Below are 21,798 nucleotides of genomic sequence, written 5' to 3'. Positions count from 1 at the left end.
GAGACTAAGAAAAAGCACATACTTCAATTTAAAAAATCTAAAAAAAGAAAGAACCCAAATACTCAAAATGAACCCATAGAAAAAGAAATCACATCCGGTTTACCAACGCAGAGAATGCATGGGAGGAGAAATTGGAGAAAGGTTGCTGAAAGGTACAAATTCTCAGCTTTAAAAAAAGATGCAGAAGGGGTAATGAGTAACATGATGACTGCAGTTAATGTTGCCGTTCACTACAGTGCTGAAGAAATATGTTCAGAGAGTAAATCCTAAGACTCTCATCACACCAAAAAAAAAAAAACTTAAAAAAAAAAAACATTTTGAGATGTTGAACGTTAAATGAAGAGCTTCCCTGGTGGTTCAGATGGTAAAGAATCTGCCTGCAATGTGGGAGACTGGGGTTTGATCCCTGGGTCGGAAAGATTCCCCTGGAGGAGGGCATAGCTACCCCCTCCAGTATTATGTTAACTAAAATCACTGTGGTAATCATTTCATGATGTAGATGTCACATACACTTCAAACATATACAGTAGCAGCAATTTTAAACATTACCTGGAAAAATAGAACTCTTCCACCAAAAGAAAACTGTATATAGTACTGTATGTCAATGATATCTCATGAAATTAGAGAAAAATTGTTAAGAAAACTGTATATAGTCCTGTATGTCAATGACATCTCATGAAAGTAGAAAAAAAATTGTTAAAAAAGATAAAAATTAAAAGTGCAAAAGAGTATAAGTGAAAGAGGACAAACCACAAGTGCTTTTTTCCTTTAGAATTATTTTATTAAATCATAAATGTACAACTGCTTCATATAATAATTCTACATGCTAAAATTTAAGGAATAATGTTATTAATATGTTTCATTACAGCATACTTCTGACTAATAGCTTTTCAAAAACTGAGAAAAATTTGCAAAAGATTTTTTAAAATGTAACATTTTACAAAGATATGTTAACAATTTACAAACATTTAACAAAATGTTTAATGTTAAACAAAATTTAACATTATCAAAGAAGTGACGTTTCTACACTCTGACAAAGATCACTAGAAAAAAACAATTAAGCTAAGAAACTGCCTCAAAGGCATTTTCCATACAGTTTTTCCTCTGCAGGAAGGCAATGTTCTTAAATGATTTAATTCATTCACAAATGGCTCTCTGCACTTGCTCTGGTGTCTTCTGCCATATCACTGCATGTTTACTCATAACCTGAAGCTGCCCAGTTAACTCTGGGCTCTCATCCTCCGCTAGACAGTGAAGCCCAGGGCAAACAAGAAGCAGCTCAGTTTCAGCTTTGCCCTCCCAACCCCCACATCCCCCACTGCCTCCTGGACCAGAGTTTCCTTCACTGTATTGAGCCCTCAAGTTCCTGCTACCTAAGTTTCCATTCCTCAACTGTAATTAAATTGCTGCTGATAATTTCCAAAGTCATTGTTAATTCCACTTCTACAATTTCCTCCTCCATTGTTGCCATGACCACCTCTGCAGCCCCAATCATGGTTGCCAGATATGGGACTTTCACCACCAGACAGACCCTCTGTCTCTCCCTTTTCCAGCCCCATGATAAGCACCCCTAAATCTAGGACCATTTCCATATGTATCAGATCCTTCCCAGAAGTTACTTTCTCATCCTGATGCTAGTCACAAATCGCTACCACCACCAGGATAAACCCCCAAACCAAAGCAGCCTCCTCCACTTCTAGAACCCTGGACTTGCTGCATTTCCCATGTCAACAAAGCCTTTGCAACTTTTACATGATGACCATTGATGGTACGGTTTTTCGGCAACACAGTCTTGTCCATAGAAATCAAGGTCATCAAAAGTCACAAATCCAAAGCCTCTTTTCTTGCCAGACTGCCTATCAGTAATGATCTCAATGGCACCATTTTTCCATATTTCTCAAAGTAATCTCTAAGATGATGTTCCTTAGTATCTTGTTGAATACCAACAGTTTCTTCAGTGTCCAAAGGACACCCCGCTGTCCAGATGCTGCTCTTGGGACACATGTTTGGGTTTAAGCACTCTGCCATCAATGGAATGGGGTCCGGTGGACATGTCATCCACCTCGGTCATGGAAGAAAAGGTGACAAAACCACACTGTCTTCATCTTTGGCTGGAAGGATCTCTCAGGACCACACAGGCTCTAAGTTCTCCCCACTGCTGATAACAGTTCCTCAGACATTCTTCTGCGGTTTCAAAGTTCAAAACACCAATAAAGAGTTTATTAATTTGTTCAGCTTCTCTCTTTTGCCTCTTCAAAGCAATTGATTTCTCGGTTTTCTCCATCGGACTGGGTTGCTTCAATCAGATTTCCTATAGCGGAGGGAGATGAGAGAGATCTCAGAGATGGATACAGACTGGACATGTCCCAGCCCTGTGGTAAGAACCTGTGTTGCCCCAGGAAAATACCTCTAGGAGCACTTCCATGGTGATCTGGCAATGCTGCCATGGCCTCTCAGCTCCTGCTGCCCTTGAATCAATCCTGAGTACTTTTCCATTTTCCTGCAAAACATTATTTGAACAGAGTGAGCTTTCCAGACCCAGTCATCAAATATTGCATTTTCTCTTTTAGTTTTCCAATTGTGAACTGTATGTGTATTATCATCTCTTCATTTTATGTTAATTCTCTAAGTTGGATACCCAATGAAGGGAAGAGTAATGTGGACTTTAGTGATTTACCCTGGCATATATACTTACTCACTTTGCCTTTAGAAGGGGCTCAAGATATATTTTGTTGAAAAAAGTATTCGAACTCCAAATATACTTTCTAAAGTTTTCTCAGAAAGTCACTCAACTTCAGTTATACAGTCTTATCACCTCTTTGGTGGGTGACTGCAGTCAACCGTTGTCACTATGGTTTCACATCCTTTCTCTCTTAATCCATTTAAGACTTTAATCATAAAAATCTACTTAAAATGTAAACCTAATCAGTGCACACTTTCTTTTAAAATCCATCGTTTCTGTTTCAGAGGGTGTTTTAGAGGAAGAAAATAAAAATATCTTAATCCTGTTGCCCTGCCATAATTACTAACACCACCCCTTTCAACACCCTATATTCCTTAGTTTGGAACGAAAATCACTTGATCCTCATGTTTACAGAGCACCTATTACATGCCAAGTTGTGGACTAAGATCCATAATTAAGAATTTCACTGAACAAAGTCATCACCCCAATTCATTCGAATCCTGATAAAAGTTTTTTTTAAAAAAAACTCTAATCCTTGGTTCATCCAAAGCAATTACTTTACACAACAAAGAACCACCACATTATCTAAAAAGCTACAAAGTTACAAAATCCAAAACAGAAAATGAATAGTCCTGACTGTACAATAAAAGCCAAAAAAGCAATGTACACATTGCTAAGGTAACCTGCAGAGCAATGAATAGCACACAACTGCCCTAAGTTGGGGTGTTTCTGTGATGACCCAGCAGAGCTGGCTGGAAACTTACCTATTTCAGAGAAAGGGAGGGTGTGTGTATGTGTGTTTATGTGTGTGTGTGTGTGTGTACTTACCAATTTCAGAGAAAGGAAGGGAGGGAGGGTGTGTGTGTGTGTGTGTGTGTGTGTGTGTGTGTGTGGCACATAGCACGGGGTACTTGACCCCAGAGGTCAGAAGAGGACCCAAACACGGGTGCATGGCCAGGCTAACAGGGATGGCATCACTGCTGGACTCTGCCAGCCGACAGGTTAGGGCAGGACCAGGCCACCGGATCGGCCCAGGTGGTCTGGGACATGGAAAAACGTGCTCCCAGGCTGGGGCTGTCCGTCTGTCTGAAGCCCCCTGCTCATCCCTGCTGGCTTTGCCAGCTACATGACTCCCAGGAACTACAGAAACTTGGAAGTTTTCCAGCCAGAACACTAGAGGGCACCTTTACAAGCACAACCCCAAACCAGCAACACCCCTGCAGCCAGAGCTCTGCTGCTCGGGGACACGTGTCAACTGCTGCCCTCACCTTCGGCAGGAGCTGGAGCTGGAGCCGCTCCAGTGGCGGGGGCGGCGGGGGCAGCGGGGTCGCCGGCGCTCGGGGGACCTGCCCCAAGGGGAACGCGATCTGCTCCTCCTCACCCTGCGCCAAGTGGGGGAAGGTGGCAGCATTCTCCGGAGAGAGCTCAGTCGCCTGGGGGGTGGCTGGGGCCAGGGGGCCAGCACGGCTGTGGCCATGATCTGCTGGCCGTCGATTTGCCCTCCGTCCATGTGCTTGAGCGCCTTCGCAGCCTCTTCCGGATTCTCGAACTCCACGTAGGCATGGCCTTGAGACGGATGCGCGCGCATCCTGTCTCTGCGCAGGTCGATCTTTCGAACTCTTCCGAAGGTGGAGAATATTTCCCGGATGTGCTCCCTGGTCACCTTCCGCGTGAGCCTCGCTACGTGCACTTTGGTGGGCTTAGGGGCGGGGCTGCGCCGTCTCCTTTCCTTCTCGTCTGGTCTGGGTGATTTGGGTTTGGAACCGGACCGCCGCCTGTGGTCTCGGGGGCGCCAAGGCCTCGGAGAGCCGGGGGAGCTGCTGGAGCTGGAGCTGCGGGACCCACTGGAGCATCCCGAGCGGCCGGATGCTGAGGGCGAGCTGGAGCCTGAGCGGGACCGAGCCCCGGAGCTGCTGCTACCGCCCGAGGCCCTGCGCCGCTTCCGAGCTTTATCCCTGCCGCGATCCTTCTCGCCGGACTGCTGGGTGGCGCCTGTATTTTTACAGGGATCCGCGGACTGCTCGCCAGAGCGCTCTTTGCGTGGGATGGGAGACGGGGTCATCTCGCCTCCGCGCTTCTCAGCCTCAGGAGAGAAAGGGGTTAATAGATTAAAGGCTGTTTCCTACAGTGTGAAGTACAATAGAATGTTGTGATCATCAATAAGGCCATCACAGCGACGAAGAAAGAGGAGATATGGAGGAAGAGAAGTAAGAAGAAAGAAAAAATGACAGCTATTGATGAAGATTTTGGGGAAGGGCAACCCTGTAGCTCAGACGGTAAAGAATCTGTCTGCAATGCAGGAGACCCGGGTTCGATCCCTTGGTCGGGAAGATCCTCTGGAGAAGGGAATGGCAATCCACTCCAGTATTCTTGCCTGGAGAATCCCATGGACAGAGGAGCCTGGCGGGCCACAGTCCATGGGGTCGCAAAGAGTCGAACACGACTGAGCGACCAGCCATAGCCATTTAACTTGATGATACATACGGATCAGAGAGCTGAATTTTTTAAAAAACACTTTATTGTTTACTAAATATTCCCGGAAATACAAGAGCCAATGATGTACTAGCTTATTTTATCCCAACATCAAAGCAGGTTCCAGGTTTTTTAGACAGGTGTACAAATTGAGCTTCCCTGGGGGCTCAAACGGTAAAGAGTATGCCTGCAGTGCAGTAGACATCGCCTGCGTGCTCAGTCGCTTCAGTGGTGTCCAACTCTTTGCAACCCTATGGACTGTAGCCCGCCGGGCTCCTCTGTCCATGAAATTTTCCGGGCAAGACTACTGGAGTGGATTGCCATGCCCCACTCCAGGGGATCTTCTGGACCTAGGGATTGAACTGGTGTGTCTTACACCTCCTGCATTGGCACTCGGGTTCTCTACCACTAGCAACACCTGGGAAGCAGCAGACATTAAACAAAGAATTATAGGAACATCAGAATACACAAAGGTAATGGATTAATTTGGAAGAGAAATGAGATAAAGTTAGACATAGCTTCAGAGGATATCTCAGGTAGAGAAATCAAACTGAGAAAAAAGTAAAGTAGGACACTGTAAAATAACTTTTAAAAGTCACCTTGACCTTGCTGCGAGTGATATAGGCAAGTCACAATCATAATCCTTAACCCAAGTCCTTGCACCTCCCCTCCTTGTCACCAGGGCCCATGGATGTCCAGTTTCTACTCTCTTCCTTGCAGCTCAGGGCCACCACAGGGGAAAATAAACCACAAAGGGCAGACTCTGTGCTGATGTATCAGATAGATGGCCTGGAACATTCTCTCTTCTTCCAGCTTACCAATGGGACAGTCTAGTCTTTGTAGCTCAGCTAGTTCAGAAAGTAATCTGATTTCCTTTCATGGGAGCACTGCCTCCTCAACCCACATTATAAGCACTATTAACAGGAAGAGAAAGAAATCTGAAACCCAGTATGGCAGAATCTGGGGCAGTATGGACCCATTCTTGCTATGGGGTCATCCTAGGCCTCTGCCTATAGGAAGGACCCTCCCGTCAAGTCTCAGAAAGCTTCTCCACCCCACCAGGGACAAGCTAGACCAGTGGTTCTCAGAGAACATCCTTAGACTGTGAGCAGGAGGACCAGTGGTTCTCAGAGTGTGTCCTTAGAGCAGCAGCAATACCTGAGGACTTACTAGAAATGCAGAGTCTCAGGCCTTGCTCCCAGATGTGATGAATCAGAAACTCTTGGGTGGAACAGCAATCAGAGAGCTGAATTTAAAAAGAAAGAAAGAAAAATAAAAACCAAGAAAAATAAACTTGTGGGTAAAACATTTTCCAGAGAGAACTATTTAAACAGATCCCAGGCAAATACTACCTCTACTTCATAGTGATTTAAAAAAAAAAAAAATTTGGCTGATTATCCCAAGAAAGCTTCATACACAAACCTATACAAAACCTTGAATATTTCTTAATACTGACACCAAAGAAATAACTTTCAGTAACAGAACATTTTAAGAGCTACTATTTGCTTAATTAAAAAGATTGTACAAAAGGCAAAAGTATATAGATGGACATCAATATGGATTCCAAACTCACCAGAAGAGACTGACTTGAAAATCTGGTCAACACAGGCTCCCCCAGTTCTAAGAGCTGTCCACTGACCACTCCTGAGATGCAGACAGCCGGTGCCTCAATGGAAAGACTTCTGCCTCTGCCTCTCCTTTTATGGGGGAAGAAGGTGGACAACCCAGTCAGTGGACAACCCAATCAGTGGACAACCCAATCTAGAGGGCACGCCCTCTCAGATCCAAGTTTTGGAGACATTCCTGAATCTGCGCCCACAAACACAAGAATTTGAGGCTATTGACACAGATACTATTATAGATGAAAAAACTCAGAGTTCAGACAAATACTACTTCTTCTTCATAGTGATCTTGTGTTTTTTGTTTTTTTTTTTTAAATCTGGCTAATTATCCCAAGAAAGCTTCATACACAAACCTATATAATACCTTGAATATTTCTCAATACTAACACCAAAGAAATAACTTTCAGTAAGGTAACTTTTCATTTTAAAAGCTACTGTTGGCTAAAACAAAGAGATTTTAGAAAAGGCAAATGTAGATATATACTGCTTAGCCATCAGTATCAATTCCATGCTCACCAGTTAAGGCCACCTTGGAAATCTGGTCTATGCAGGTTCCCCCAATTTCAAGAGCTGTCCTCTGACCACTCTTGAGATGCAGTCAGCCTGTGGCTCACTGGAAAGTCCACTAACTTCTGTCTCTGATTTTCCTTTAATAGGGGAAGAGAGTGGACAGTCCAATCAAGGGATAACCCAATCTCCAGAGAACACACTCTCTTTCAGATCCAAGGCATTGAAGAGATTCCTAAATCTATGCACACAAACACAAGAATTTGAGGTGACTGACACCATCAGATACTATTGTAGATGAAAAAAACTTAACACATTTTATGCCTGGTTAGGTATTTGCAGACCCTACCAACATTGTAATGTTTTCTTTCCCTCAGCTGGGATACATTCTACAAAAATAAGAGTGAAAGTTTCTTTCTGCACTTCATAGTAGCTTTAGAAGGACCAGGATTCCAGGTCTGGTTTAGAACTCACAACCTGCCTCAGCAACAGTGTAGATCTTTGTTTCCCTAAGAGAACACTGTGCCTGGAATTTCTTTACTATACCTTGTAACAAACACCAATCTACCTAATGCATCAGAGTAGATGCAGAGAGTCATTTTGTGAATCCATCAGAGTATTTTAGAACATTACCTTACTGTGGGGGCTTACCAGGTGGTGCAGTAGTAAAGAATCCACCTGTCAGTGCAGGAGACACAAAACTTGAGGGTTCCATCCCTGGGTTGGGAAGATCCCCTGGAGAAAGAAATGGCAACCTAATCCAGTATTCTTGCTAGAAAATTCCATGGACAGAGGAGCCTGGCAGACTACAGTCCATGGGATCTGAAAGAGTTGAACATGACTGAGTGTGTGGTGCGTGCACGCGCGCGCGCGCACACACACACACACACACACACACGCACATTCTGAACTTACTGACTGGATATGCAGGGAAAGGACAGAACCAGAGATAACTCTGGTTTCCAGCTCAAGTGGCTGATCAGATGAAGTGCCTTTTAAAGGAAAGAGGAAGTCAGGAGAGGTGGCAAGTACAATCTTAAGCAATGGGCGTGGGGGTGGGAGTTAGGGCCCAGCCCCTCCACAGAGTTGAGAATTTGGGGATAACTCCACAGTCGGCATCCATGGTTCCACAACTGCACATTCAAACACCCGTTACTGAGTCCAAACTCAATTTGCTGGCCATGAAACAGGCCGGTTAATGGAGAAACTAGGTGCTGCAGCAAGGAGCACAACTTTATTTGGAAAACTGATGACCGAGAAGACAGAGGACTAATGTCTCAAAATAACCATCTTATCTGGGTCTGAATGCCAAGTTCTTTTATAGAACAGAGACAGGGGGAGGTGAGGAAGCAAAGTAAAATGGCCTTTAATCTTGCAAGTATCTTCTGGTATAGTCTTAGCGGGGAGATGTGTTAACTTCTTCCTTCCTGCCATCCACAGGGGGACAGGGTCCTGAACTAAGGTGCTTTGGGTCGATACTCAGGCAGAGGGGTGGAGGCAGGGTAAACAGTATCTTTTTAGTGAACGAAAAGGATACAGCTATAGAACCTTTGCTTCCCATTGGTTTTGTATAGTGTCCTTTTAGTAAACAAAAGCAACCAGAAGCAAAGTTAAAGGTTTAAGTAAAAGAAATAGATCCAACATGGAGTCCGTTCTTCCCTGTAACACAAACACAGGTTGTGGAGTACTGTGGTATGAATTTATTTTTTAAAAATAGGCTTATAAGAGGACCCATACAGTTCAAACTTGCACTGTTCAACAGTCAACTGTAGAGACTACTTAAGATTCTATATCCATTCTATTTTGGGTAGAGTGTTAGTGAAAGTTGCAGAAAACTGGTAGTAGGTATCTTGACTATAGCCAGAATATGTGAGACTAGAACCAAATGGAAATGTAGGGTTTAAGATGTGATGCCACCAAAATAAAAGAGTGAAGAGAAAGAAGGAGAGTAGTATGCCTTTATGTTTAAGAGAAGAGAAAGGACTCAAGGGGTAAAGGAGTTTCACAAGGGAGTGAATTAAGAGCGGCAGATATTATTGAAATGGAAGCTGAGGACTGAGAAAACAGCATTTCCTCTGTCCTCGGAGTTTTCCAGGCAAGAATACTGGATCGGTTTGCCATTTCGTCCCCCAGGGGATCGTCCCAACCCAGGGATTGAACCCCTGTCTCTTGTGTCTCCTGCATTGGCAAAAGGATTCTTTACCACTGTGCCCGCTGGGAAAGCCCTTTTGAGTTTACACAACCACCAGAAGAACTGCACCCCAGCCCTGCAAGGTATTTTCCCCCAGAGGACACGGACTCTCAGGTCTCCAAAGCCCACTGCACTGTTGCATCAGGCCGGCTGCTTCAGGATGGCTGGGGGAAGGAAGGACAGTGAATTCCAAAAGCGTTTGCTCGCTGCCACATTTCATTTCCTGTGCAGTGAGTTCCTTCATCAGAAGCAGCGTGTGGGGGACACCAGGACGATAGATAAGACATCTAGGAACTTTGCCTGTGGGGAAGGGGAATCTGTGTCCAGGGTGAATGTCTGTCCCAAAAGAAGGAAGAACCAACCCCTTCAATAACCAGATTTGTCCAAATTACCCCTGACACTCAGGGCTGATCATCCCAGGGATTGGTCCGATCCCGAGGACCCTGCCTTGGCTCTCATTATGAATGAAAAATGCCCACCTCACCTTCCTTTGCTACTTTACTCAATGTAATTTGTTGAAAAATCTGTCTCTTCCCCACTAAATGAGCCTGTCAGCCTTACTGAAGTTCACCTGACCAGATGTTGGAGGAAGTTTGTGTTTCTTTGTTGTTGTTGTTCTTTACCAGGGCTCTAGGCTTTATTTCAATGCTATTTACTCCAGTACCACAGTGATTAATTACTTTGGTGTAACCCTTTCGGGTATTTTGGGATCAGGAGGTTTCATACCTTCAACTTTGATTTGCTCTTTCAGGATTCTTTTGGTTATGCAGGGTGCCTGAGCTTTCAAAACAAATGGTGGGATACATGTTTCTATTTCCACAAAAATGTTATCGGAAGTTCAATAAAGATTGCATTAAGTCTGTAGATGACTTAGTGTAGTATTGACATTCTCATGTATTAAGTCTTCCAATCAATAAAATGGTATGTCTTCCTATTTATATCTCCTTGAATTTATTTCAGCAATACTTTATAGTTTGGGGAATAAAATCTTTTGCCTCACTGCTTATGTTTATTCCTAATAATTTATTCCTTTTTGAATTATTTGTGCTTACGGTATATAAAAATAATAATTTTGTGTTTATTTTTTTAGGTTTTTTTTTTTAATTTTATGCTTTTGTTTTTGTTTGCTTTGCCATGCATGTGGGATCTTAGTTCCCAGACCAGGGACCAGAGTTCGAACCCAGGCCACCTGCTTTGGGAGCTCGGAGTCTTGGCCACTTGACCAGCAGGGAGGCCCCTTGTGTGATGATTTTTTATCCTGCAACTTTGCTGAGTTTATTTTTTGGGTCTAACTGTGTGCCTGTGTGTTGCCATGTGTTTGTGCTGTGTCTGAGTGTAATCTAAGCGTTTCTACATGTGACACCATTTCACTATCAACAGGGGTCATTTTCCTTCCTCCTTTGTAATGTAACTGTCTTTTCATAACTTTTTCTTGCTTCTTTGTTTAGCAGGGACTTCCTATGCTAAGTTGACTAGAAGTGGCAAAAGCAGGCATCCCTCCCTGGTTCTTAATCTTATAGAAAATATTTCCAGGCTTTCTTTATCAACTAAGATGACAGATGCAGGTTTTTGATGTATGGCCTCTATTCTATTGAAATTTCCTTTTATTCTTCTGCTGGCTGAGTGTCTTTGTTATGAAGGAGTGTCATAATATTATTAGCTATTACAATGATTGGTTTTCATACACTGGACCATCCTTTTAGGTCCCAGGAATAAATCTCATTTGTCTGTTGTTCAGAATCCATTTAATGTGTTGCTACATTCAGTTTGCTAGTATGTGTTAAAGATATTTCTACTAGTATTCACGAGTATATGCATCTAATTGCGTTCTCTTTTTGTATTGTCCGTTTCTGGCTTTGGTAAAAGGGTAATACTGACCTCATGGAATGAGTTAGAGTTCTCTCCTCTTCAGTTTTTTGGGGAAGCATTTTAGAATCAGTATTGTTAAGTCATTTTTTATGTTTGGTAGAAATCAACAGTGAAACCATGTAGTACAGGCTGTGCTTTATAGGACTTTTTGGATTATTGATTCCATAGTCTTACAGGTTATAGGTCTATTCAGATTTTCTACTTCTTCTTGATTCAGTTTTGGGAGCAGCTTTTCCAGAAATTTGTCCATTTTGTCTGGGTTATCTAATCTGTTGACGTACAGCTGTACATAGTATTTTCTTCAAATCCTTTTTTTCCCTATAAATTCAGCAGTAATGCCCACAAATCCATTTCATATTTTGAGTAACTGAATCTTCTCTCCTTTTTCACAGTCATTGTATTTGAAGTTTGTTATTTTTGTGGATCTTTGCAAAGAACAAACTGTTGATTTTCCTTCTTATTTTTCTCTCCTCTCTTTTATTCTGCTGTCCATATAATCTGTATCATTTCATGCTCTGTGATAGATGTGAATTTAGGTTTCATTGTATTTCCTAACACTTTGTGGTATAAAATTAGGTTGTTAATAAGATAGATTTCAAATTGTATTTGAGATCAAGGAAGTGGCTTTCTTAATTATATATGCCAAGATCAGTAATTGATGAATAAATTTACTTTCTTACTAAAGCATCAGTTGAAATTATTATGAAGAGTCCTAAGACGATTTCAGACCAGCTTGTTTCTAACCCTGCCATGTCCCAGCTTGTCTAACCCTGGTGACAAAACCACCATGAGCTCCGTGCAGGGAGGTCAACCATGGACACAGGAGGGCAGAGCCCTCAGTGTCGGGATGGGCTCGTCTCCCCCACACCTCCCTCTCTGTTTCCAAGCCCTGAAGCCTGAGAGTCACAGACTATGATGCAATCACAGAGGGAAGGGGAAAAACATGTTTATGGTCATTGCTTCTCACCAGGACTGAGGGAGGCAGGTGCAGAGCCCCAGGACAGGAGCCTCCCCAGAGCTCCTCCATGGGACTGACATGAAGCAGTAAAAAGAAGGGGAAGGCAGGCTGCTCGCGTCACGGGGACACCAAGCATGAGGTCTCAGGACTGTGACCCCCTTATACACACCTGCCCTCTGATTCTACCTGTGCCCTGGTCTGGCACACCAGCCTGGCACACACCCTGCAGTTCTCACAGGCTGAGAGACAGAGCAGCAGTGGCCTGTGCTGCGCTGGCGTGAGGAGAAGTTTTCCCTTCTGAGAGCAGAGCCTACAGACCTGCTCCCGAGCCAGTTTCTTCCCAGCTCAGTTTAGACATGGGGTTTTGTCTCCCTGTTGTGCAGACCCTGCCATGTCCTTTCTGATTTGTCTTTTCCTCCTCCTGCATTTCTTATACACCGTATGTGAGCTGTATTATGGACATTGTTTGCGATTCCAGAAGCCAAGAGTCTGTAGAGATGGGGACCTAGTGATGGGGTGGATTTTTTCCTCTTTATGAGTTGTACCAGGATTCAGACACATTTCGGATCTCTTTTGTGGGCAGCCAAAAACAAGAGGCGAACAACAGGTAAGTAAGTTCTTGTTTACACGTGCACATGGGTGTGTGTGTGTGTCCATTTAATCCCACAGAGAAGATGCTAAGGTGTGCACAGAAATTGCAGAATTGTAGGCTGACATACCCTTACTGGTGCTTTCCCCATGCCACTGGTGGTAAAGAATCCACCTGCCAAAGCAGGCGATCCAAGAGACAAGTGTTTGATCCCTGGGTTGGGAAGATCCTTTGGAATGGGAAATGGCAATCCACTCCAGTATTCTTGTCTGGAGAATTCCATGGACAGAGGAGCCTGGTGGCTACAGTCTATGGAGACGCAGAGTCAGATATGACTGAGCAACTAGGATCAGATTCTCATTGTGATCTTCTTTACCTCTTTTTTACCTTAATTTTTTTCTCCCCACTCCCTTCAAGACAGAGGAGAGAGTTAGACAACTTCTGTGTCAGCTCCATGAGCCTATTCTCGATGATCATTCCCCAGAGGTCTCAAAACTAGTGAACCTGCTGGGACTCCAGCCCCTGCTGTTGTCAGATCCTCCGACTGAGGCACACCATCCCTCGAGTCACTGATCCCCTGGTCTGAGGTCACACTTAGGAGAAAGTGGCACAGTCTGGCTGCTCACTTCTGACAGGGACATTGCTGAAGTGTGCACCCCTGGAGACCCTAAGTTCCTTAAATCCACAACCCTTAAACATTATGACCCACTGGACATCAGTCATCATTTAACCTTACAATGAATGAGATAGTCAGCCCATTATTCTGAAGGCCAAACAAGAAAAGGGGATAACATTTCAGACCAGGTTAATGCCCTTCACTTTTTATCCATTGCATTAATTTCTCCAGGAAAAAAATGAAAACACTGCCTTAAAATCTGGACTTAATCCAACTGTGAAGCAAGCATGTCTCTGGTTTCGTTCCAGTAATGATGCCTAACAAGGGATTTCCTTCAAACCGCCTGTGTGCTGTTCATGCTTTGTTTGTTGAAGGAATCGCTAGTGCCTCTGAAACATTTAACCACATGTCTAGGCTTCCCTCATAGCTCAGTTGGTAAAGAATCCGCATGCAATGCAGGAGACCCCAGTTCAATTCCTGGGTTGGGAAGATCCCCTGGAGAAGGGATTGGCTACCCACTCCAGTATTCTTGGGCTTTCCTTGTGGCTCAACTGGCAAAGAATCCGCCCGCAATGCGGGAGACCTGGGTTTGATACCTACGTTGGGAAGATTCCCCTGGAGAAGGGAAAGGCTACCCACTCCAGTATTCTGGCCTGGAGAATTCCAGGGTCTCAAAGAGTCTGAGTGACTTTCATTTTCACTTTGCATGTCCTTGGAAGAGTAAAGGGATGTGTAGGAACTCCACACTTTGTTTTCGTGAGTTGTTTCCATCAGTACTAACTCCTGGAATTTTAAATCTATAGTCATTTTGGCAGGTGCTCTTGCGCTGGAGGGCTATGACCTCTGGGGTTAGAATTTCAGTCTTTCCAGAGTTTTATCTGTGTGAGGACGTTTGTGTGTCCAATCTCTGTCCGTTCCAGCTGTCTCATTTCATGCTTTGTTTCCTCTTGGTTTCCTTCCATAACTTTAAAAGTAACCCATGGAATATTTTATGGAAATTATTTCAGGCACAAACATTGTCTAGTTTGGTGAAAGCTATGGATCACTTGCCTTCTACCAGAGTTAGGGTGTCAGAAAGTGACTATCAGGGGATGAAGTAGACCCTCTGATCTCAGGCCCCGTGAGGGGAAAGAGGGAACCTGTTTTCTCCTTGAGGCCAGTGTTGAGGGTAAGGCGGTGGGAGTGTTATTAACATCAAAGGCTGGAGGTCAAACTTTGTTCCCTTCCTCCTGTACTGGACGCCAGAGAAATTTCTGGCCATCTCCATTTGGGACAGAAGAGCTGAAGGCATATGTGATTGTCAAAGTTATTCCTAAAAGTCTCTGGGTTAGTCCATGATTGTATATGGTCAACTTCATTCTGTAAACAGACTTTCATACCTAACAGTGTATCATGGATGTAATTTAAGTAAATATATATCTACATGATTATTATTCAATGTCTACAGAAGTCATGTCATATAGATATGGCAACACTTTAGTCATTGTGTTATATGACAATAGACATGTGATAACTAATCCTTCTTAACAAGCTTGGGCATTTCTCTTATTGAGGTAATTGTAAAACTGCTGGGTCAAAACACAGGCACATTCATACAGCTCTTGGTGTGTGTGGTGTGTGGTCAAGGACCTGCCAGGAAACTAGCACTTTACAAGCCAGCCAGCAGAGGGCAGGGTCATCCTTTTTCTGTGTTATGGGTGATTAGTAGCTCAGTCCTGTCCCACTCTTTTTGACCCCTTGGACTGTAGCCCGCCATGCTCCTCTGTACATGGGATTCTCCAGGCAAGAATACTGAAGTGAGTTGCAATGCCCTCCTCCAGGAGGTCTTCCCAACCCAGGGATGGAACACTTTTCCCACATTTTTACCAACTGAATATTCTATTTTGAACTTGGCTTCCTCAGTGACTCAGTGGTAAAGAGTCAGCCTGTAATGCAGGAGACTTGGAGACGTGGGTTCATTCCTGAGTCAAGAAGACCCCTTGGAGAAGGAAATGGCATCCCACTCCAGTATTCTCACCTGGAGATTTCCATGGCTAGAGGAACCTGGCAGGGTCCAGTCCATGCGGTTGCAAAGAGTCAGACAACTGAGCGTGTGTTCTGCATCACATGAGAGGCACAAATATAAAGCCATTTTAAAATTATTTTAAGGCCATTATTTTAACGTGCACATCTTTACTAATTAGAGTCACAGTATTGTTACCTATTGTTTTAGGACATTCTACCTATTTGTAAAGGTGTTTGTATGATCATAGCCTTTATCTTTAATGATATTTCTACAGAGTTTTATTCTGTTACTAATTTATTTATTTATTTTTATGAAAACTATTTTTGTGCTATGCTGGATCTTCATCGCGGTATGTGGGCTTTCTTAGCTCCTAGACCAGGGATTGAACCCATGTTCCCTGAATTGGAAAGTGAATAATTCCATGATTTGCATAACAATTACCTGAGCCCACTGTGGGATGTTTGACCATCATTTATCCTCAGTCTGTTTTGCCATTTAATCCTGTGTTAATGTGGAGAATTCAGAAAGTATGAATTCCTCAGACTTTGCAGTTAACTTTTTTTTTATTTTTCCACTTTTGCTTTACTTTTCATCTAACTCCAGAATTTATCAGTATCCATCTATACTAAATTTTAAAAAATAAATGCAATGCTTCATGGAGATATAATTCACACAAAAAATTCAGCCTTATATAGTGTACAGTTCAGTGATTTTAGCACACTCACAGAGCTGTGCAACCCTCACTCCTATCTAATTTTAGAATATTTGTGTCACCCGAAAATGCAGTTTCATGGTCATCATTAATTTCTTTCCATTTTCATCTGCTGTCAACACACATTGATAATCTACTGTCTCTTTAGATTTTCCAATTCTGGAAGTTTCATATAAACAGGATTATGTAAAACGTGACCTTTTGTGAGTGGCTTCTTTCACTTAGTTTCTTTATTGATTATTTGTCTGGGTGATCTATTCACTGTTGAAAGTGGGATTGAATTGTTGTCTATTTCATTCCCTTATGATCTGCTAGTATTTGCTTAATACTTAATGCTTCCATGAAGTAGGATGTTAAGTAGAGTTTTCATACATGTGCTTTATCAAGTTGAGGGAATCCCCTCTATTTCCAGTTTGCTGAGGTTTTGTTAGGAATGGATGTTAGGTTATTCGCTCTACATTGTTTGCAGTTACATGACTCTCTAAAATTGAAGTACAGTGATTTACAATATTGTGTTATTTTCAGGTGTTGCACTGTGGATAGTGTGGGCATTTTAACAATATTAACTCTTCCGGTCAAGAGTATGGGAAATCTTTCCATTTCTTTACATCATCTTTGGTTTCCACAACCAGTGTTTTATAGTTTTCAGCATTCAGGTCTTTCATCTCTTAAGTTTATTCCAACTATTTTTGTGTGTGTGTGATTTTATTTACATTTATTTTTATTTTTTAAAATTTATTTCTAATTGAAGAATAATTGCTTTACAATATTATGTTGGTTTCTGCCAGACATCAACACGAGTCAGCCATAGGTACACATGTCCCCTCCCTCTTGAACCTCCCTCCAACCTCCCATCCCATCTTAACACCCCTCTAGGCGATGCACCCCACTCCAGTACTCTTGCCTGGAAAATCCCATGGATGGAGGAGCCTGGTAGGCTGCAGTCTATGGGGTCGCTAAGAGTGGGACATGACTGAGTGACTTCCCTTTCACTTTTCACTTTCATGCATTGGAGAAGGAAATGGCAACCCACTCCAGTGTTCTTGCCTGGAGAATCCCAGGGATGGGGGAGCCTGGTGGGCTGCCGTCTATGGGGTTGCACAGAGTCGGACACGACTGAAGCGACTTAGCAGCAGCAGCAGCAGCAGGTTGTCACAGAGCACTGGTATGAGCTCCCTGAGTGATAGAGCAAATTCCCACTGGCTATCTATGTATATGTTTCCCTGCTACTCTCTTTGTTCGTTCCACTCACTCCTTCCCCTGCTGTGTCCGCAAGTCTCTTCATGTCTGCATCTCCATTGCTGCCCTGCAAATGAATTCATCAGCACCATCTTTCTAGATTCCATGTAAATGCGATGTATTTTTTTTTACTTTGTCTTTCTGATACTTCATTATTAGCATAAACAAATGCAACAGATTTGTGCATATTAATATTGTATCTTGCACTCTTGCTGAATTCATTGATTAGTTCTAAGGATTTATGCGTGGAGGATTTATGGCTCTGCATAGTGTATCATGTCATCTCCAAATAGACAGTTTTACCTCTTCCCTTACAATTTGGATACATTTTAGTTCTCCAAAGGATAAACGGATAAGCAATGAAGCAAGATTCAGTCATTAAAAGAAAAGAATTATTGGTATACATACAAGCTTTAAAAACATTATGCTAAGTGAAAGAAACCAGACACAAAAGGGGAAATATTATACAATTTCTTCCATAAAAAATGTCAGGAACAGGCAGATCTATAGACAGAATGTACATTAATGACTGGCAGGGATCGTGTTTAGGGAGAAAAGGGGAGTGACTGTTTAACTCCCACGGGTTTTTTGCGATGATGAAAATATTCTGGCATTAGAGAGTGCTGATGATTGCACAACATTCCATATGTCCTAAAACCCACTAAATTGTCCCCTTTGAAATGGTGAGTCGTATGTTACATGAATTGTACCTCAAAAATGAAAGCGTTCACTATATCCCACAACAAAGTGACAAACACTCCTGTGGTTCAAGGATTAAAAGCCTAAATCAACAATTCCATTAATGCTTTATGAGTTATAGATTTTAATTTTCTCCTATAGTGAGCATGTTTCACCTATTGTCGTCAGACAGTCATCAGTTCACTCAGTTCAGTCACTCAGTTGTGTCCGACTCTGCAACTCCACGGACTGCAGCACACTAGGCTTCCCCATCCTTCACTATTTCCTGGAGCTTGTTGAAACTCATGTCCATCAGGTTGGTGACGCCATGCAAGCATCTCATCCTCTGTCATCCCCTTCTCCTCCTGCCTTCAATCTTTTCCAGCATCGGGGTCTTTTCCAATGAGTCAGTTCTTCACATCAGGTGGCCAAAGAATTGGAGTTTCATTTTCAGCATCAGTCCTTCCAATGAATATTCAGGACTGATTTCCTTCAGGATTCAGTGGTTTGATCTCCTTGCAGTCCAAGGGACTCTCAAAGTCTTCTCCAGCACCACAGTTCAAAAGCATCAAAGATGACAAACACTACTTTCAGAAATGGACTGCATTTTGAATGGCAACTTGACCAATTAGCTTAGAATTCAGCCTCTTGTCTAGCCAGGTCCCATGTGTTGTGTGTGTCAGTCGCTCAGTCGTGTCCCACTCTTGCAACCCCATGGACTGTAGCCCACCAGGCTCTTCTGTCCATGGGATTCTCCAGACAAGAATACTGAAGTGGGTTGCCATTCCCTTCTCCAAGGGATCTTCCCTACCCAGGGATCGAACCCTGGTCTCCTGCATTGTATACAGATTCTTTACCGTCTGAGCCACCATGGAATCCAGTCAGACAGTCATATTCTTGATCAAAAACATCCAACTGCAGGATGAGAAAAAAAAAAAAATTCCATGTTGTACCTTTTTGAGAATACAGGTATTTCCTTCCAGAAGCCACAAGCAAACTTTATGGGTCAGGTTTACCAAAACTTATAACAAAGGCAAGGCTTTGAACAGTGTCTGGACTGTATTCAATTCCTTCTCTCCTTGTTTTCAGGATGAAAGGAGAAGTTCATGTCACTAGAGTCCAAGAGATGATAAACACCCAAACAAAACTCAGCTTCTACCAACAAGAAAGCTTGAGTTTAGGGAAGTGGAGAAGTGCTTGCTTTGTAAGTATAGCCCTTCCATCTCTAATTTGAATACACTTTACATTTCCCAATCTTTCTTCTCCTCTAGCTTCACCCATTCCTGTATAAAATTCAATTTAGAAACAGTGCTGGGGAGCACACGTCCTTGGAAGAGAAAAGAAGTCATGTGGTGCAGTATGATATCCTGAATGCTGTGAGTTTTCCAGGTGGTCTTGGGCTCCTGATTAAAGTGGGAGAGTTTGGCTCCAATAGTCTATATGGTCAAGGCTTGGTGATCAAGGAAAAGATGATAGAATGGCCTATTGGATTTAAAGAGTATGAGATCTTTTCAAGATGAGATGTACACATTGTAAAACTATCAGAGAGTCCTCATATGAGATTATGTGTGCACCCATTAAGTCAGCACTAAACTCATCCTTTGATTGCAAAACTTGATTTTACACTACGTAGCCTACAGGTGTTCTGAGCCAATGTCCAGCAGGAGCAGATTTGTATAGGTGATTATTATTTCTTCTTCCAGTTTTATTGAGATAGAAATGGCATACAGCACCATATTTTAAGGGGTACAGCATAATGACTTGTTATAGACATCATGAAATAGTTACCTCCATAAGGTTAGTGAACATCCATTATCTAATGTAGATACATAATCAAAGAAAAAGAATTTTTTTCCTTGTGATGAGAACATTTAGGATTTACTCTTTTAACAACTTTCATGTATAACAGCGTTAATTTTTTTGTTGTTGTACAGTACATCCCTAGGACTTAGTTTTCTTATAACTGGAAGTTTGTATCTTTTAACAGTCTTCATCCAATTGCACCCCTCAACCTGCTGCTGGTAACCACAAATCTGAACTCTCTTATGAGTTTGTTTTTGAATATTTGACTTACCATGTTACTTTCCCTTTTTTAGTTCTTGTTACATAACATCATGATTCTATACATTTGAAAATGGTCACCACTATAGTTTGGATATATCACCATAAAAAGATATTACAAAGTTGTTGACTATATTCCTCAGACTGTACATCTCATACCCAGGACATTTATTTTGCAACTGGAAGTTTGTACATTCTAATCTTCCCCACCTGTTTCTGTTTTCCCCCCAGCTTCTTCCCCTCTGGCAACCACCTTTTTGTTTCCTGTATCTGTGAGTCTGGTTTTTTTGTTTTGATGGGTCATTTATCCGTTAAACATACATGTGAAATCATGCAGTTGTTGTCTTTCTCTGAGTCATTACATTTAACATAATACCTCCTAGGTCCCCATGCTGCCACAAATGTTAAGATTTCATTCTTTATTATGACAGAATAATATTCCAGTGTGTGTGTAGCCAGAGCTACAGCTTAGGATTCAGAAAAATTCTACAAGGCAGGCCAATGTGCTGCTTTACTTGTGCTTTTTGTCTGAGAGACACATTTCCAACCACGCAGGTATAAAAACATAATGATAACTTCATCACTTTCCCTTTCTCCTTAAAAAGGAGACCGAGGGCATAGGCAGAGTCATTGTGCACCAGCTTCTCAATTCATGCCTTTATTCATTATTGGATCTACACATTTTATTGTGGCAAATATATATAAATTTTACCATTTTAATCAGTCTTATGTGTAGAAGTCAGTGCTATAAGTACATTTCAATGGTTGTGCAATCATTTCCACTATCCATGTACAGAAATTTATCATTATTAAATTCTATAGACATTAAAAAGTAACTCCCCTATACTCTTTCCCGGAAGTCCCTTGTGAGCATTCTTCCACCTCCTTTGTCTATGAACTTGTTTATTCCTCAGCACCTCGTGTGAGTAGAACCATACAGTGCTTGTTCTCTGGGGTCTGACTTATTTCACTTCCCATAACACTTTCAAGATTAATCCACTTTGCAGCATGTTAAGACAATTTCATTATTTTTCAAGGTTGAATAGTGCTCATTGCATATAGATAGTACCTTTTATCACTTCATTTGTCTTTAGTGGACATTTGTGCTGCTTCCCTCCTTTAGGTTATCATAACATTGATAAGAGTAATGTACAAATATCTACTTAAGGCACTGCCTTCATATCTTTTGGGTATATATCAATATTTAGAAGGGGGATATCTTTTTCTTATAGTGATGTTATGTGTAATTTTTTGAGACACTGACATACTGCTTTTCACTTCAGCTATACCATTTTATACTCCTTCCAGTAATGTATGAAGATTCCAATTATTTAACATCCTTAGTGATAGTTGTTATTTTAACTATATTTTGTAAAATAGCTATCCTAGGGGTATAAAGTGGTTATCTCATGATTTAGTTTGCATTTTGTAACACATATTGGTTTTGAGCATATTTTCATGTATTTAATACCCATTTGTATATCTTCTTTGGAGACATGTCTACACACGTCCTTTGTTCATAGTTTAATTGGGTTGTATTTTTGTTGTGTGGGTTTGTAGGAGTACTGGATTGATTCCAGATATTAATGCCCTATC

At 42.2% G+C, this 21,798-nt stretch overlaps 1 protein-coding gene across 9 annotated transcripts; it reads right to left on the bottom strand.

Moving 5' to 3' along the window:
* Positions 1–759: 759 nt before the first annotated feature.
* On the bottom strand, positions 760–7,424 carry LOC147368638 (uncharacterized). Of its 9 annotated transcripts, XM_086409534.1 has the most exons (6): positions 7,294–7,424; positions 6,729–6,852; positions 6,326–6,401; positions 3,952–4,766; positions 2,408–2,500; positions 760–2,311 (listed from the first exon to the last, which is right to left on the bottom strand). In XM_086409534.1, exons 4-5 carry the CDS (start codon positions 4,743–4,745, stop codon positions 2,410–2,412), a joined length of 885 nt encoding a protein of 294 aa, XP_086265660.1. In that variant the 5' UTR covers positions 4,746–4,766; positions 6,326–6,401; positions 6,729–6,852; positions 7,294–7,424; the 3' UTR covers positions 760–2,311; positions 2,408–2,409. The 9 variants fall into 9 exon arrangements, 5 of the variants coding, with proteins under 5 accessions (XP_086265660.1, XP_086265662.1, XP_086265661.1 ...); XM_086409536.1 differs by lacking the exons at positions 6,326–6,401; positions 7,294–7,424 and having other exon boundaries at positions 6,729–6,823; XM_086409535.1 differs by lacking the exons at positions 6,326–6,401; positions 6,729–6,852; positions 7,294–7,424 and adding an exon at positions 5,755–5,889.
* Positions 7,425–21,798: the final 14,374 nt, after the last annotated feature.

This window comes from Bos grunniens, chromosome 7, assembly GCF_055505025.1.
Source record: "Bos grunniens cultivar Pamir isolate PY7600 chromosome 7, Bosgru_T2T1.0, whole genome shotgun sequence".
In the NCBI taxonomy this organism is placed as follows: Eukaryota; Metazoa; Chordata; class Mammalia; order Artiodactyla; family Bovidae; genus Bos; species Bos grunniens.
This window is presented reverse-complemented; position numbering and strand designations above follow the sequence as displayed.